A 19,151-nucleotide genomic window follows, 5' to 3' on the forward strand; every position below is an offset into this window, starting at 1 on the left:
AACATTATAAAATTCATGTTTGCCCTTTCTAAAGAAGTATGAAAGATCTTCCATTAAAAAGCCACTGGCGAACGGTTGTTACGGAGCTTACAAAAAACTTAAGTTTGTTGATAAGCTTTATAATGTATTTGTAAAAATCACTATCTATAATCCGATCGAGAAACTTGATATTTAACCAGAACATTGCAACAGAGTATGTTTATAGTTCTTTGGAAAAATATTAACATGCATCATATTAAATAATATCAAGGTATTAAATAGACTCAAAAATGTGCCGTGAATTATAATAGAATCAATGGGGATTTTAAATGATCTTGATCAGTTAGTGAAGAACTTTCATATTTAAAATGGGGCTCAATATGGCACCAAAAGTTATCAAGTAAATGACTGAAAGAACATGATATTTTTCGCAACATCTATTAATTGTAAAAATACATTCACAATTTATGTACTTTGTTATATGGACACTATTTTTAGATATTTCAAGTGGTAAAATTAATGAAACTTTTATCACTTAAGCGTCATACATAGTATCGACCGTCATCTTGAACTCTACCTCAAATATTTCAATGTCGCAGATCGAAAATAAGTCAGTACTCAGTATTTAAGCAGAACTCAGTTGACACATTTAGAACTCTGGAACCCAAAGTGCGTTAATATGTAGCATATTTACGCACTTTGGGGTCAATTTCTCGATTTTGACCCCAAAGAGCGTTGGACCCCAAAGTGCTCTATTTTACAACGCTCAAAGGATGGAAACTGCTAGTTGAACAGAACAACTCCACTCTTATTTCGTTATATTTGGTACATTAAAAGGTAATGTTCGGCATCTTCAATACTGGATGTACAGTAGCTACAAAATGAGTTATCTCAAAAATGATTTTTACAAGTATCCGGAATAAGATTCCTACATTCGTTTCTAATACGTGCATGGTAGAAAGATAAACTTCGATTTCCGTATAGAAAATATTTAAAAACAGCATGTGGCTTAAACATTTCTTTGAGACGAAATTTAAAAATTTGAAGAGAAGCCGCATGTCTGATATGATCATCCAAATTGTTCCATAACTCAATGGATGAAGGAATGAACGATTTTGTGAATATTTGTGTTCTCCGTGCGATAGTCACATAATTATTATCATGCGTTTCGGAGAAAGTATGGCGTAGAATTGGCGACACTATTGGGGAAAAGATTAAGTAAGTAGTTGGGAACTTTGTTTTGATGGGCTTTGTACACTGTTATTAATTCATGCATAATTTTCCTATCCGACAAAAATACCCAGCCAATTTCTCTAAGTATACGTTCTATAGATACCGATCTAGTAAGGCCTGTAACAACACGCGCTGCTTCGTATTGCATCTTTTCAAGCGAATGTTTATCATTTTCATTACAGCCATCCCAAACAGTGGAGGCATATTCGAGGATTGGTCGCATTTATGATAAATCAATTTGATTTAATGTATTTTGTTTAAGTTTTAAATTTCAATGATTGCATTGAGCTTACAACCTTAGAAACTTTCTTAATGTGTCTAATTGATCTTCTAAGCTAACAAAACAATATCTTGTCTTGTACACTATAATTCTGTGATAATGTTGTTGTTTTGTTGTTTTTTTTTTTTTTGTTTTTTTTTTCTTTTTGCTTAATAATATTTATTGATCCGTTTTTTTAATTTCTCTGGAGTCGAACAAACCGTTGTCCTAATTTCTCTAGCTTCTGTTTTGAGCCAACAAGCCATTGTTCTACTGTCTAGCAATTAATAACTAAAATGGCAACATTTAATTATCATTTATTTTAATTTTTGTCCATGTGCAATGCTATTAACTTATGAACTGGATTCCTTGTAGAATGTCGTTGCATGTCCGCCACATGCATGTGCTGCCTTAGGATCCAGTTGATCTTTGGTTGTAGTCGTCACAGCAGTGGTACTTAAAGCGCCCAGTAAACGCAGCTGCAATAAATTAGAAGAGAATAGGCTCAAAACGCGACACTTTTAGTTATGTGTGAGATATCTGAAACTGTACTACAACGAATAAAAAAATCTTCGAAATTTTATTGGGATCGAAAAAGGGCAATTTAAAAATAATCCAAGATTTTGTCCGGTCCTGATAGTGTCCGGTTTAGTGAGGTTTTACAGAATAATAATAATAATAATAATAATAATAATAATAATAATTATTATTATTATTATTATTATTATTATTATTTCCAATTATTATTATTATCATCATCATCACCATTATCGTCGTCGTCGTCGTCGTCGTAGTAGTAGTCGTAGTTGTAGTAATAAGAAAAATATTAGAAAGTATGATAAATGTATAAATAAATAAACAAAACAATGAAAAAAATCAGATCTGTACCAAAATTATACGACAATAAGCCCCGGCAATAACAGAACATTTTATGTCAGTTTCAAAAAGACGAAGCTTACCTCTACTGCCCGTATACCAGCGTCTGTGTGGACAGCCGACTTTTCACTGTCACTTAATGCAAATACGTAACATTCCTTGGCGCTAACTACAACCATCATTTGCTGAAAATATATTTCAGTTTACTTATATATATATATATATATAGTAATTTATATAATTTATAATAAATTCCATGCAATCTATGTGTTGTCAAAAAGCATTTAAATATACAAAATGTATAGCTATTTTAGTAATTTTTATTATGTAGTAACATAGTAACGTTATCGTTGAGCAAAACAACCACTTACAGAGTGAGGTTCGTAGATAAAATTGAAAGATTCCCTCGCTGGAGGCTCCCTCGTCGTGTTGGTGTGATGATTCGTATGGTTATGATGTGTGTGATTGTGGTTATGAACCTGGTGAGGACTTCGTGTTGTTGTCATACACTAAAACAAACTTGAAACTTGAAACTTTTTATTTAATTAAACGCCTGTTTCTATATAACAATATTCAACGGCGTTGTACAGTACATATAATATAATAAGAATAAAATTGTGAATGCATAAGAATATGTGGATCAACATCAAATGAAATAAAAGCTTTTACATACAATTCCAATTAACATATTTTTAAAAAAATTTAGAGACCATAAAATGATAAAACTGATATACATGTAGCATGAGATAAGATTATTTACATACATGTAACTTGATTACAAATAGATTAAAAAGAATAAAACATTCATTTACATTGCACATTCATCACACTGTCTGTCATCAGTTATATGTTACTCATGTTTATCTCATTTCAGATTTTAAAATAGTGATTCAAACTTTCTGAAAAAATGTGTTTTAAGATTTCACTTAAATACATCAATATTTTTAGATTGTTTCAACTCTAATGGCAGCGGATTCCACAATTTTGGACCAATAGTTCCGAAACTTCTGTCACTAAATGTTTTTCTTTTATTGAATGGAATAACGTAGCAGTTCTCAGAGGTTTTAGCTGAACGTAGTCGGGTATTTGGTACTTGTTTGGTTAGGAGTTCAGAAAGGTATTTTGGAGCATGACCAATTGAACAATTGTATACAAAAGTCAGAATTTTATATTCGATTCTAGATTTGATGGGCAGCCAGTGAAGGTCGAACAATGCTTGCCTTGAACTGTCAAATTTCTTTCGTTGCAGAACTAACTTAGCGCACATGTTTTGAATACGTTGCATTTTTTTCATTTCAAAATCGGATACACCATAAAGAATGACATTGCAATAATCCAAGTGTGACATTACGAGTGCTATTACTAGTATTTCAACTGCTTCTTTGGTGAGGTATAAAACAAACCATGTTTTATTATACATATTACACAGAATTAGTGTTAAATTTCAAAATTAGCGGTTGCCCTCGTACCAAAGACACTATTATTACCCTTCTTTTATCGCGTCATTTCAAAAAAATATACATTAACGTTTGATTAAGTAATGCAATGTAATTTGTTTTATTTATGACAAATCGTTTCACATTTAGAGCTAGTTTTATTAGGTAACAAGCATCTAACATGCTCTAAAACCATCATTGAAACGTTATGAAATTCATGTTGCCTTTTCTAAACAAGTAAATATTTATTTGTTTCTGAGGCATAATGTGCCATTACTTTGTAGAAATAAAGCATATTTGATTCAGATTACCTAAATCCTATATTATTTTTATAAATGATAAAGCGGAAACATAAATACGTTACCATAACATATGAAACACAGACAAAACAGGCTATGAGAACCCTGAGCATGATGTTGCTTCTCTTGGTCGCCGGCTGAGTAAGGCAATGATACTCGTCCTCAATGAGCCTCGTATTTATAGTTGGTCACATTTTGTATTTAGTAACATATTATCACAATTTCAGTACAGTTCTAAATACAATTAGACATGTCACATTTTTGATAGATCCATATGCTCACATCGCAGACGTAATACAAACGATCTAAGTTAACCCATTTATACCAAAATAAACTTTAAATCCGTGATCAAAGTATGTTAACCTTATTGTTTGCACTTTTTCCGATTTAAAAATTTCATACAAACGAAGAAACAATTTCTGTGCAGAAATATATATTTTTCTGTAAACAGAAAATCAAGATTTGACTATTAGCTTTATTATCTCGTTGCGTACGTTTTAATTAAATACCTTATGCCATAGAAAGAATATTTTACCTTCTTTAGAAAGAGGAATATCAAATTTTATCACCTTTAAAAATGGTTTTAAAGCATGTTAAATGCACATTGCCTGCATTGAATATAAAATAATTTGAAAATATAAACAAACTTCCATACCAAATACTAAATCAAAATGTGTACTGATTGGTTAATAAAGACAGATAGAAGCAAAAAAATGTTTCTGGGCAATGAGTATTTTTTTTTTGATACCAAAAACTAAAAAGCTGAGAAATAGCATAAATAGCTCTATGAGGCATAATGGGTTTTAAAATTTTAGCAACAAAGCTAGACAGATTTATCAAAGTGGACAATGGACATCGTAGCAAACTCTTGTTTTAGTTCAACATGTATGAAGTATTTGAAATTAATCGCAAAATATTTACTTAAGTAAATCGGCATCTATTAGTTAGTAAAGGTAAATTGATTGTTGATAAAAATTAATTCCGAATAACAGTTTATCTTAATTATCTTTGAAACTAATTTTCCTAAAAATCTGAAAAAAATATTTAAAAGACGGTGCTTTTAATTTTCTTTAATATTTTGTTGACCTTTGGAATGGTTAAAGTTTTCCTTTTACATTTACTTGTTGACCTATCTGACCGAAATGGCTACATGACCAAATTCTAAATTTAATATTTCACAGTCACATATGAATAAATATAACGCTGACAATGGGCAAAAGGTAGTTCAGTACACTAAAATGTGAGAACTGTGTGCCTCGTCAACCTAAATATCTGTACAAAACACATAATAAAGATGTTTTCATTACCTTGTATTTCCTATATTGATTCCAACATGGCACAGCCACTCTAATAGACATATATTGTGTTTTAGTAAGGTTTCGTAGCTACGAAGATGGTAATAGGTTAAAATCGAAGACATCTCTACCCCCCCCCCCCACACACACGCACGAACGCACCCACGCATGCACGCACGCACGCACAAACACACACACACACACACACAACACACCCTCAGATGCACATACAACCGAGCTTGGCTTTTCAACGGTTTTCACCAAATGCTTTGACAATTACTTCACTAAAACAAATTGTCTCTATATATTTCTATATGTTTCCAGGTGGCGCCGTCGTGAATGTGCGGGGCATATAATTTCTGACCAGTAAGCTGTATCGCCATATTTGATACTACATGATTTCTAGCATCGCGACTGATTAACTGGGCAACCTGCGTTTGGTGCCTACCAACCGCCTTAAAGATCTGGTATGAAATGACAATTCGTATTGAAACATTCCCGCCAGCTTATCAATAAGTAAAATTACATTACACTAAATAAATTTAGCATAAATTAACATGCAATTGTTGACAATAAAGAAATTCAAGTATTAATGCGTGCAGTCTTGCATTTAAGACATGTAAAGGATTTTTAAATTAGAATATTAACTTTTACTCTTCTGTATGTAGGTACATTTGTACAAGGTTTGTACTGCACATTATGCTGCAGTTGTTGTTTATTTGGTGAGGTGACGTGTATGTATTGTGCAGTCTGCATGGCCTGGCTCTATACATGTACTTGTAGCAAATTCAAGTCATTATCACCACGTACGCACGCATGCACAAACACAATTGTAAACTGTATTATAGCAATTGTAAAAACACTGAAATTCTAAATTACAATGACACAATCGACGAAATACTTTATTTCAAAACATAAAACATTTAGACATGATGTACAATGGTAAAAAGTATTATAGGAGTATCGTAAATCAGTTGTATTATATCCAAATTGATACATACATTATCACATTTCCATGCCAACAAAGAGTTTATATTCTAGTGCATGTTTAAGGCCCATAAAATCATTTGAAAGGATGTGAGGTATTATTACAAAACCATTTACATTTATCTTTGGAGAAATCGTCTGAATCTGTTTATGTTAAATGTTTTTTAAGTTATTTACACTTGACATCCAAGGACAGTAATTATGTTATCTCTCAAGATACTGCCTTGTATGGTAAAATTATATATGCTGTAGCTTTATCAAGATAAAAATGTTACATATGAAAACTTACATATTTAGATAATGAATGTTACATGTGAAAATGTAAGGGAAACAACTCTCGATGCCTTCTTTCTGATGTCGCGACCGAGAGGTGCATGAACCCGGCTACAGACGGTTTTATTTGTTCTATTGTACAAAACAGTAACTTGACACTAACATACTAAAATTGATTTATATAAAATACTAGTTGAAATAGCATCAAACATCATAATAATTTATATGCGTTCTGTGGTCTGAAAATATATTAAATTTTATATTTTTAATTAATTTCTTTGTCACTAAATCGTTATAAATGAGTTTAAACTAAATTTACTGTTAATAAACTTATGCATCGTGTTTCGAATTAAAAGGACCACAGTTCATGGTAATCTGATTCCTATTGTACAAAGAAGCAATTGTTTTATAATAACGACAGTTTGATTTGTTTATTTTTACACGATGAACAAATATATCCTGCAACAAACTGACATGTACAAAGAAGCAATTGTTCTGTAGCAAAGACAGTTTGACCAGTTAAAGTGATTTCGATGAACAAAAACACCCTGCAACAGACTGAAATGAAAAGTTCCAGTTTTATTTTTTATACCGAAAGCATTTATGACCAAAAAGCATTAAAGTACTTGCTTTCTGTTTTTAGTTTTGCCTTAAAGATCGTAATTCATCACAATATTCTAGTGATAGGATTATTTGGTCAGAATTCTAGGTTACATGTTAAACTTTATTCGGACAGTACTGTCATAGAGGGCAAGCTTTAATTGTGGCAATCAGTCTTGATCTTAGATGTACTAGTATTCATAAATCCCATGATATGCCTTTTGACATATCCGAGTGATACTATTTACAGTAAACCAGTCTATGTTTTAAAGTTAATCAGCCTATAACAGTAAACCAGCCTATGTATTTAAGTTAATCAGTCCATGTATTACCGTAAAACAGCCTATGTATTACAGGTAACCAGCCTATAACAGTAAACCAGCCTATAACAGTAAACCAGCCTTTAACAGTAAACCAGCCTATAACAGTAAACCAGCCTATAACAGTAAACAAGCCTATGTATTACAGTAAAGTAGCCTATGTATTACAGTAAACCAGCCTGTAACAGTAAACCAGCCTATGTATTACAGTAAATTAGCCTATGTATTACAATAAACCAGCCTGTAACAGTAAACCAGCCAATGTATTAAGGTAAACCAGCCTATGTTCCAATAAATATGGTAACATATATTATTATTTCATTCCTTACATAGTATTTATAATTATCATTTTATCAGTGGTACAATGTGGCCTTAGTCTGAATAAAAAAAACACGTTTTGTTCTTAGACTCTGCTCATATTTTAATAACTACTGACAAAATATATAGTCAAGATAAATATCTATCATTCCATAATATTTAATGTTTGAAATGGGAGTCATTTAACTTTACCTGGAACGAAAAATTAATCAAATCATTCAGCATACAGCCAACCTGTCCAAAACTAGATCCGTCTTGGAATTGAAGAGTGGTGTGTTAACTTAATTGACAGGACCTATCCTTCAAGGGAAAATAATTATTGGCACAAATTTTACAAGACTTATACACACTGGTAAAACTTTTTATTGAAGAAAATCATTCTGTAAAATACAAAAAAAAAATAATTAATTTTTGATGAATCATAAAGAGATTAATAAATATTTAATTTCATTACAGAGAGAAAAATCATAATTAAAGAATATTGGATAGAGAAAATATTAAAAGCGCTTGATCATATATGATTCATAATCGGATTACTATGTGTCTGTTGTTTTATATCTGATAAGCTTCCAAAAGATTAAGACGATATTCAATAATTTTATGTGGGAAGAATTAACCTATATCTTTTAAGAAAACAACAATTTAAAATATTTACACCTTTTTAAAAGCCTAAAAAGAGTTTAGCCGATGACTCAACAGCGGTGGGTGGGTTTGACTATACGCAAATATGAAAACAACGGAAAAGACCGAAGCGATACCAATGAAGCGTATCCGGATTTATTACAAGCGTTAAACTTGTCCGACGGGTATTCAAATAAGCAGACGACATTGAACAACTAGCAGGTAAATACACACCTGAGATCTATGTTGTGTTCGTTTATAGTATAACGCATTTGTGATCGCTCAAACGTGACAATTCATGTTCAAAATGGAGTAGAGAAGGATATTTCAAGTATTTGTTGTTGTTGTCTATACTTGTAACGGATTTAATGGCGGTTCCTAGAGATTTGACACTTCCTCAGCCGATATGGGGCACGGATCCTGTAAAATTAAAGGATTTTCTTATGACACACGAGTTACCGACCGTATCGAGAGTGGTCAAAGGACAGTTTATGAACATTGGAACGTCCAAGTTCAATCCTTTGAAGAGACTTCATCAAGATGTGCTTGTTCATTCAATTAAAACAGGATTAAAAGTATTAGGACATAGTGTTACTAAAGTAGAAAGCCGAGACCGTCGGACGACCCGGCTTGTACCGTTGGAGCAGCGTTTATCAATACCGGTCACATACAAAGGTTGGTTCGAGCTCCTATCTGAAGATGGTCGATCTGTCAAACCAATTGACAGTGTTCAGGATCTTGCGAAGTCCTTCCCTACAGTAAATAATGTTCTAGTCCGCCAAAACTTAAAAGCATATCTTGTCAATGATACGGACGGAAAAATGACGTTTGACAAAACAAAAATTGTTATAGCTGGGGAACAGTTGAAGGTACATGGGGAAGTGCCTCTTCAATTTCCCACCGGGAAGGAAAGAAAACTTCGGTTATTGAAATGTTCTGATTCTAAAGGTGAGAATTTATTTTTGAGTTTTGACCAGAAAGGAATGTTCACTCCAATAGCTGGAGATGGTGAAGTGATGGGAGTATTTATGATCAAAGATGTGATTAATAAGTTTCGATTACCACTTACTGTAAAATTGATACAAGGTGTATGGCCAAAAGTAGATTCAACCCGATTTACTGGACTTATAAGACTGGACTGGGCTTACACGGATGAAACAGCGTTCGTTTGTCCGCTTGATCGGAACACACCCAGGATATACCCGATACCTACAGAGGTCAATCTCCGCCTTGTAACGGCCGCCAATAATACTGATTTGAAAGATAATGAAGCATACACTAACATTATGGTGAAATGTAACAGGCTTGTCGCGAACTATCACAACACCATTCATTTGATAATATCAGTGCCCGAGGGGGCCGTAAAAGCTAAGAACCACACAATGGCAAATATATATTCAGAGACGAATGCGAAACAGATTGAGTCACAAAAATCGGCCAGTCAGCTGAAACGATCAAGAAGTAGAGAAGACATTCTTCACGAAGAGCTTGACGATCTCTATGGTTACCTTAGAGAAGGTAAACAGCCACCAATTGGGAAATTCACAAGGGATTCTGATGAAGAGACATATTATGAGGAACCAGAATTCGAACCAATGACAAAGTTCAAATCGCGTTTGGATATGTTAAATAGAGGAGATGTTGTGGGGAGCCAGAAAAACACAAACTACTCATTTGTTGACCCACGTGCGGCTTTAGACGCTAACCACAATCGTGTATCAATGTCACCACCAGTAAACGGGCATGTGAATAATCGAGCGCCTGGTACCCCACCAGAACTACCCCCTAGACAATATAAACGGACGTCTTCTTCGCCTCAAATTTCAGTTATTAAAACTTCAAATATCTTAAATAGTTCCCCGTCAGGAAAAGGTTCCCCGTCAGGGTCATCAACAGGGGTACGTGTAATAAATACTCAAACACATGTCCTCCAAAGACGTATTTCAAAAGAAAATATGAGTAGAGATTCAAAAGAAAGTCGAAGCAGCGGAAGTGATGAGAAGAGGGACTCTGGTTCAAGTAAAACCAGAAGTTCAAAGGCACTCATATCTCGTAAAGCATCAGTGCCTCTTTTGTATTTATGACAACTTGTAAATATGTGTTTATTTGTACAGATACATACATCTATAAAATTGTTAATGTATTTTAAAGATATTTATAGATGAAATAATTTTTGTGCTGAATCTTATATTCTAACAGTGTAATTAACAGATTATTAATAACTCCAGTTATTCGTCGATTTTTAAATAGATCTTTAAAACGTGTTCGACAATGCACTGCCTGCACTTGTTGTCCTAACTGTAAAAAGTAAACTTAACAGTTTGTATTGAACCTTAACCAAATGTTAAATTTACTGAAAAATGTCGTTTATAACCTTATAATACCGCACCTTATAACAGAAAAGATGTTAAAACATTTTTTCTTCTTCTCTTTGATAAATCATATAATATAAAATGATATTTACAATCAGGTATAATAGTCATCTTTTTGATATATATTTTTATATTATTGTTAAAGACACAATAACACTCCAAATTGAACATGTTAAATTGTTGACTTGGTGCCTTACAATAAAAAAAGGTTACTCCTGTTCCTTACTGAAGTAAATCAATATAAACTATTAATTGTTTTCGTAGATTTAAATGTTCCAGCATTTTTATTATTCGAACATGTATTGATCAGTGTCTAATAGGACTTTGCCGGGGTACGAAAATTACTTGTATGGATTTCGAAATAATTATATGATATTGATATGCACAAGAATATATCGTTTCTAGGTAATATCTGCACCGTCATTCTGTGATTTGGATCAATAAATAACCTGGTAGCATATGCTGATCTCATTCAGTCATTGTTGTTTTTACAAGCATCAAAGTAACAGATCGATATAGAGAGACCTTCTCTATTACACTGCCTTGTTAATACTAGCTATTTTTTGTCCGAATAGTGTATTGTCTTCCCTTGGTATTATATTACTCGGCTATATTACATACACAAGTTTCAACTTTGTCCTAAAACAATGTTTCTGTATTTAAGTATTTCACTTTATAAAAGGCGAAAGTCATTGTGTTTATTTACGCTCTTTATTATATATTTCTAGCTGCAATTAATTTCTCAGGAGCTGTATTTGCCCAGGTATTTTCATATATTCCCGATGAAAAACAAAGTCATTTTCTCAACCCATTATCTGTGTTGATCGGCTTTTTCCAACGAATCATATTTCAACAAAACAATCTGTTTATAGAATAGTCTGATTACAATTTTTTAAAAGTGTATAATGACTTGAAACAGTTTAGTGATTATGCTGTAAATTTTATCTTTTTGTTACTGTAAGGTAGTTGGTTATTCAGACAAGCTAGGGAATTAAGATATATGATTGTATACAATTTGATATTTGAGAACATAATATCCCCCGGCTCAGCGTTAATGGTTTCAGAAAATGCTATATATATGTCTAGTGAAGCATGCTATAATTTAAGCTTATTTTTCTATTATCTAAAGTATTAAAGTATTGCTATATCAGCATAAGTATTTATAAATGGTTTCTGCCAGTTTTTCAATTGTTGTTATAAGTTTACATGTAACATTTTCATTCTTGTTCATATGTTACGTTTATGTTTTACGTTATTGAAGAAACTTTATAACTTTTATCTAAATGCTTTCTTGAGTTGCCAAAAGAATTGAATGAACAAATATTCAGTGATCTTCACGCCACCGCAAACCATCGCACCAAACTAGCTTTCCGTCCTCTCTGTCACTTTGTTTTTTTTTTTTTTTTTTTTTTTTTTTTTTTTTTATATATTTCTTCTTACAATATGTATAAGATTTTCTAATATTGATCGAAGGGACCTTGTACTATGTAACTTGATATTCGGCATACCTGCTATTTCATGATATTTTTAAACATGCAAGTGTCTTATTCAATGTTAAAGTGACAATTCATCCGAATCTTCGTATTCAAAAACTTATAAAAATGTGCATTTTTTACTTGTTACCAGGTGCAGTCATTATGTAGAAAGAGGTTAAAGATTATATCAAAATAGAATTTATCGGTCATGTTTTGTAACCGCAATTCTCCCACACATTAAACACGCATGTGCACTTACAACCGTACAACATTTATATGGTGGTTGGTTTATACTGTTGTGTTACACATGAATTTTATCATGTTATAAAATTCCTGAATCATGTTAAAATTAAAACTAATTGACTAAATACAACGTTCGTTCCGGTGTAGAAACTTGCTTTTTGCCAATTAAATAAGCACACTTTCCGCTTATTATTTTTTCTTTTGTTTTTATATATATACTTCGTCGAGCGACATGTCTCTTGTTTGCTTTAAGCGAATTGTTTATATGTAGATTTTTGTACTGTAATTATATAAACTTTATATCATGAAATGTTTTAATATATTTTGATGGAATATTTTATACATCAAATTACAATAAATGATAATAAACGATTGATAAGCACATTTGAATTTTATTTTAATTAATATGTTAATTCGCATGTCCACATACACTCTGTGTAATTCCTATTTAAAAGTTTTGAATATTCTTATGCCTTTAATTCTGGTTTTTAAAAGCTGATTAAAGAACTGAAATGTCACGACGTGTGGTTCAGTTCTCTAATTTCTGGTTCCTAAATACTTGTACTCGTAAACAACGTATAATAATTCTAGAAAAATGATTATGGTAAGCAATCGTGTATATTTTTTGAAATTACACCATAAATAAGTTATATAGTAAAAGCGTTATTTGATACATTGTGTTATACAGCGTTATTTGATACATTGTATCAAATAACTTATTATGAGGATGTTTCATTGTTATGTCAATAAATACTATACGTTTATAATCATGAGACAAAACAGATACATATCTAAATATAGTAAATATTGTCTCGAGGGACTTCACCATCAATGTGTCATTATATCAATTAACCAAGTAGGAAGTTTTGACAATCTACAAGTAAAACATTCATTATAACTGTCCGCTGATAAAATCGTACTGTTAAACCGTAAAAGAAGCCCCGCGGGACCACGGGGGCGATTTGAAAATAACACGTGTAAATCACAGAATAACAAAGGCCAAAGGTTAGAAGAAAATCGACCTACTGATCGTTGAGGTCAAGAAGGGTTAGCGTTGATAGCTTGAATTTTATGAATGAAATGCAAAAAAAAGTAAATAAATAAAAAATTATAATTCAAGCAGAGTTGAATATGGAGCAACTTTAACTTCTATTGTAATATATAGTCATGTAATAATCTTTACGACAAAAAAAAATCTGAATGAACTCTATATATCAATTTCTCGTTATAAAAGTAATGTATTTATTTTCGTGATATGTCAAATAAGTTAGTCAATTATTAGTTTATATAACGTTTTCAATATGAAAGTTAGTTCAACTTCAATTACACTAATTTAGTTTTAGTTTAACCATTTACATTGTGAAGACTGACCGTACTCTATACTGTTGACTGCTTAATTAATTTATTTTGACATCCGGTACATACATACAGAATGTTTTATATTGTAAGCAGGGTAAATCAGTTACACACATTTAGAGTACTGTATAGATTTTAGGGCCTTATTTATATATTGGTGTTTCAGTACGACCAAACGAGCATGAGATTGTTATCATGAAACACCAGAGGGGAAGTTTATCTTACGTGTCGATTTTAGATACATTTGATCACCTTCTATATTGATGATGACACGTCACCATGGTGTGAAAAATGGGATATTTTAATAAACACTTATATTGACTAGGAAATAGTAATATAATTATATATAGTGTGTCACAAAGATAAAAGACAAGCGTTTTCAGCTCTATCTTAAAACTGGCATGATGTGTTTTATTTATACATTAATATTGTGTTAAATACCGTACCGCCACTGTTTAACGAACATCCTCTGTTTTCCCTTGTCATGTTAAACAATATCAATATAGATATTCTATATACATGTCCATTACTATTCATAACCCGTTGCATTATCTACCAATTTTTCCTAAAATACTGCAATAAGAGGCACATGATGCAAATTAAGTATACTGGTTGTTGGGGCTTTAGGCCGGTTGTTGCCACAACGCTTCGAGTTCAAATTCCTCTATGGTATGACTGGCTCAGCAAATCTCAGTGGTGCCCTATCGCATCTTAAATGATGAGTCTTTATGAAATTTACACTGTCATTGTGAAGTAAAAACATCAACAAACGTCACAGCAACAAAAGTAGAACAAAATCCACCCGTAGACATTTATACGTGCATACAACTGTTAAAAACGATCGTCGTATTTAATGACGTATTAAATGAGTCGCAAAATAGATATAATAGGCTGTATCAAAGGGAAATGTTATTGAAGTGAAAAATGTGAATGATCCAGTTTGGTACCGTGATTTATCTAAATAGATTCGGCAAATATATACGACATTTGAACACAATGTAATATTGGAATGTAATAAATGTTTATGTATAATAATTTTCTTGCTAAAGTAACGCAATTTTAATCATAAGCCATGAAGTAGGTTCAAAATATATACACACAATGTATAGAAAAAGATGTACATGATTAAGGGGTGAATTCGTTCACGGATCGCTCGACCCAAAACTAAAACATTTAAAACTTGTTGGAGCGTATGACGTCATTAAATGGGTGTACCCAAATCATAAGATGTTCGTGTCGCGAATCATTTGTTCAAACTAAATCAAGAGGATACGAAGAGTTCTGTTCAAATATACGTTGAAACTGAAAAAATGAGGCTAAAACAAAGAGATCGGTAAACAGATAAAAGTTCCTCTCGACGTTGATTTGTAATATTTAACTTGAGAATTTTAGTTTCAATCTAATTTCAATGACAACGCGGGCAATATTTAAGGTCAGTCGTTTCATGTTTTAGTTAAATGACGTACATAAGGATCTTGGCGATTCTGTAAGTGTTAGAAAAAGAGTTCAAGTTTAAAATTTAAGCCAATATTATTGCACGGCTTTGTTAGCCTCATTTTTAAGCTTTTTACTGACAACATGAAAGCAGCGCGTGAACTTTCTGCTGTTAATTCATAACAAGATCATGTTGTATTCTTCATCCGGAGAAGTGTCTCCCTTTTAATACAAACTTGTATTTTTTCCGACTTTTCCTTTTTCTTATTTAAATAATACTTCAATGATTATTCTTGCAGTGTAGTGATACATTGTTCGATTTTGATTATAAGTTAAACACCACTTCTTTAATTTAGGTAGAGAAACTTTGGCTTCGACCTATTGTTCAAACTTGGGGGCACGAAATAAGCTGATACAATGGCAGTTTTTGCACACATAAATCAAGAGTTAATGGTAATGATTTGATAAATTACAATCATATATAGATTTAGGTGCCTGTGTCAGTATTCAATATATCAACATGTCAATGTGCAAAAATACACTATGAATATTTCGTTTTTGGTGAATTTCATGAGATGTAATTTGTTTGAGCGTTGTACATGATAGCCAAAAACTATGACCATTTTGTTGTCCGCTGTAAACCTTGGTATGTGTCATTGTACAAATTCTCAAGTATGAGTACACATTATTTTCATGAGTTCTATTTTATGAATAGTTGAATATGCAATAAATCTTAATTCTTTATATAAAGATTATGTCCTCCAGACGGATAATCCGATTTTACCTGTCAAACGATCACTTAATCCTATCAAAAACGTAACGCCTCCAATAATTCATTGATAATATGAGATTTAATAGGACTGCATTACCCTACCATTTATTTTAATCACCTACGAGTCTGGTTTCTAGACTAACCCTTACCTCGGCTTTACCGTGAAACCCCTGTCGGGCTCGATCCCAAGATTTATGTACATGTATATTGAAATAACTCGCATTATACAACAAGAGACAGTTTGTTTCCAATGCACGCTTCTTCCTCGAGTAAATATAGGACTATATTAGTGTCTTAGTCCAATATTTTATAAGAATATTTATTCAAATATTTTAGGGGAAAAGTCCTATATAAGTCATGAACTATTCATCTCCTGGAAAGTTATCAGCCATACACGGACCATATTCGATTGGTTTATCTGACGTACTTCTATAACTGATCACAGTACTTTGATAACTGATTACATCGATTTAGACACACAGTAAATATACATCATATGAAAAATGTGATACCTTGTTCCTTCACATATTAAAACAGATATACACAGTCAAGTTTACAAGTTTTAAACCTCGCTATATATCAAAATTTGAAAGATCGATATCTTATGAGTTCCGGAAAACTACTCAATCAAATACAGATTCAAAACAATTGTAGATTTGAAAAGATTTGAACGAATTCAAAATAACACAGATTTGAGCGCACTCGTTTAGACGTTACATACATTTATAAAAGCTGAAAATTTTGATCAGCCAACCGATATGTTTTACGTAACTAACTGGCAAAAAGCCGCATTTCTCAAAGTTGTACATGTTTTAAGATATAGTGCCATATTTGACTTGTTCAACATCGTTTTTAGAATTGTATAAATGCGTTAAAACCTTCGTTTTGCAACTTTGATCATATTTGTTCGCATTGCATCTTTATTATGTCCATATGCTGTGACTTTTGAACTTATTCTAAAGCTATTAATTTGAGGTTGTTGTTGTTGTTGTTGTTTTTCCAAGCTCCATTTATTGCAGCGCATACATTAAAGTTTCCTATTTCTATTAACGTCACATTGCACGTCACAGAATTACTTAATGCTTGAAGTAATGCTATACTATAAAGTCGCATGGATGAAGACATTGCGCCATCATGTATTCTCTCCACGCATCCGTGCTTCTTTGCGCATTTCAATAATTTATAATTGAGCCGTGTCACGACAAAACCAACGTAATGCGTTTGCGGCCAGCATGGATCCAGACCAGCCTGCGCATCCGCGCAGTCTGATCAGGATTCATGCTGTTCGCTATCAGTTTTTCTACTTGTAATAGTGTTTGTAAGCGAACAGCATGGATCCTGATCAGACTGGTCGCAACGCATTACGTTGGTTTTGTCGTGACGCGGCTCAAATGATCAGGTTCAGCCTGATCTACATTCGTGTGTGTTCACCTCATCAGTGTGACGACATAACTTTTGTCACCTTCATATCCTAATGAATCGGTAAATATCGACTAATTTCGGTTAATACGTAATAAATCCGTGGCCCTCTTAATGCATTTGTGTCACATGAGATGGTTTTTCTATTGTTACATCATTATTTGATACATTTCAATATAGTGGCTACCGTACATGTTCATCTGGCTCCATAAAGAAAACTACAGAACTTTCAGCCAGGTAGATGCTATTCAGATATATTTCAAGTACCAAATTACACTTTTGTGTTAAAGCTAGAAAGGAAAAGAAAACTATAACGCCTGTGGAATGGGGAAGTCAGGTGTCAAATTGAAAATAAACTGATTTAGAGTCGCACGCAACTCGCACTATTTTGTGGTTAACCATTTTCTTTAAGTTTCACAGATCTAAACGTGTCACAAGCTCTCGCGATTCTGATGACGAAGTTATAGTCTTAATTTTGAATCCAAGAAGTATTTAAAAAATAATTTTAGGCTTTGCCACGGTAAACCTGGTTTAATTGTTGCTCGGTTCTTCTCGGGTATCGTAATTCTTTCAGTAGTAATTTATTAGTTTTATTTGTATCTTATCCATGTCAGGTACGTATAATACACATACATGTTAAATAAAAACTTAAAATACATGCAATATCTCTCTTATATTTTTATTGTCCACATGTAATTCAAACATACTAAAATTTCATTTCAATGTGACATTATGTAAAAAGATAATGCAATGATCAACTGTCCAACATATAGCATACAGCACGTACATTAACAGGAAGTCAATAGCCTACGACCAAAAACAGTTTAAAACAACAACAACAAACTTTGATTTCTAAATTTTTCCAATAACGCTTGTGTTAAAATGTATGATTAAAAAAGACAGCAGAAAAATCTTTTTGACTTTTATCTTCAATATAGAAAAACGTCACAGAATATTTTGGCTTTGTGTCTAACTTTTTAAAGATGACCGCACCTATAGGATGTTAAACCAGATGACATAGAGTAAAACTTACAAAAGAATCTTTGAAAGATAGATATATTCTTAAATTATTTTATTTCAATTGTATTCGCTACATGCACATAGAGTCTATAGCCGGGCAATGCCCGCAGTCACAATGACTTCCCCGTAGTAATCAAACTCCAATTTAACTTAAAGGCCAATTATGAAACAGAAATGCTCTCTATTTTATATCTCAAAAACTTTTTTTTTTATTTTTTTGGTATCTGATTACAGTTTCTGAAACATACTAGTCTCTTGTTTGCCATATGCATGAACTTTTTTGTGCTACTTTTGTTCTGTTGGCAATCGGTATAATCATACAGAATTAGTATTTTGTGTGGAAGTCTAAATACTACTTTGCGACACATACTGCACGTTTAGGCCTCTTTCTTCAGTTGTAAAATATATTTAATATATTTAATGATCTAAATCCATTATTAAAACATATATAAACAAATGTTTGTTATTTGTAAAAATAATATAAAGTATGAATTTCTGAGGCATAATGTGCCTTTACGAGAGAAATACAGATGAATTTTCATCTTTACATAACTTAGGTTTGCC

General features: G+C 32.3%; 2 protein-coding genes across 2 annotated transcripts; one reads left to right on the top strand and one right to left on the bottom strand.

Annotated features, from left to right (window-relative positions):
• Positions 1–1,792: 1,792 nt before the first annotated feature.
• On the bottom strand, positions 1,793–4,291 carry LOC132729710 (uncharacterized). Its single transcript, XM_060715532.1, has 4 exons — positions 4,148–4,291; positions 2,719–2,856; positions 2,431–2,532; positions 1,793–1,950 (listed from the first exon to the last, which is right to left on the bottom strand). The coding sequence occupies exons 1-4, from the start codon at positions 4,193–4,195 to the stop codon at positions 1,825–1,827; spliced, it is 414 nt and encodes a 137-aa protein (XP_060571515.1). The 5' UTR covers positions 4,196–4,291; the 3' UTR covers positions 1,793–1,824.
• A 4,328-nt stretch (positions 4,292–8,619) lies between these two features.
• On the top strand, positions 8,620–12,968 carry LOC132729709 (uncharacterized). Its single transcript, XM_060715531.1, has one exon. The coding sequence runs from the start codon at positions 8,865–8,867 to the stop codon at positions 10,578–10,580; it is 1,716 nt and encodes a 571-aa protein (XP_060571514.1). The 5' UTR covers positions 8,620–8,864; the 3' UTR covers positions 10,581–12,968.
• The last annotated feature ends 6,183 nt before the right edge of the window (positions 12,969–19,151 follow it).

The sequence above is a fragment of the Ruditapes philippinarum genome, unplaced genomic scaffold (assembly GCF_026571515.1).
Source record: "Ruditapes philippinarum isolate M1 unplaced genomic scaffold, ASM2657151v2 ctg2607_1_1_1_1, whole genome shotgun sequence".
Taxonomy (NCBI): Eukaryota; Metazoa; Mollusca; class Bivalvia; order Venerida; family Veneridae; genus Ruditapes; species Ruditapes philippinarum.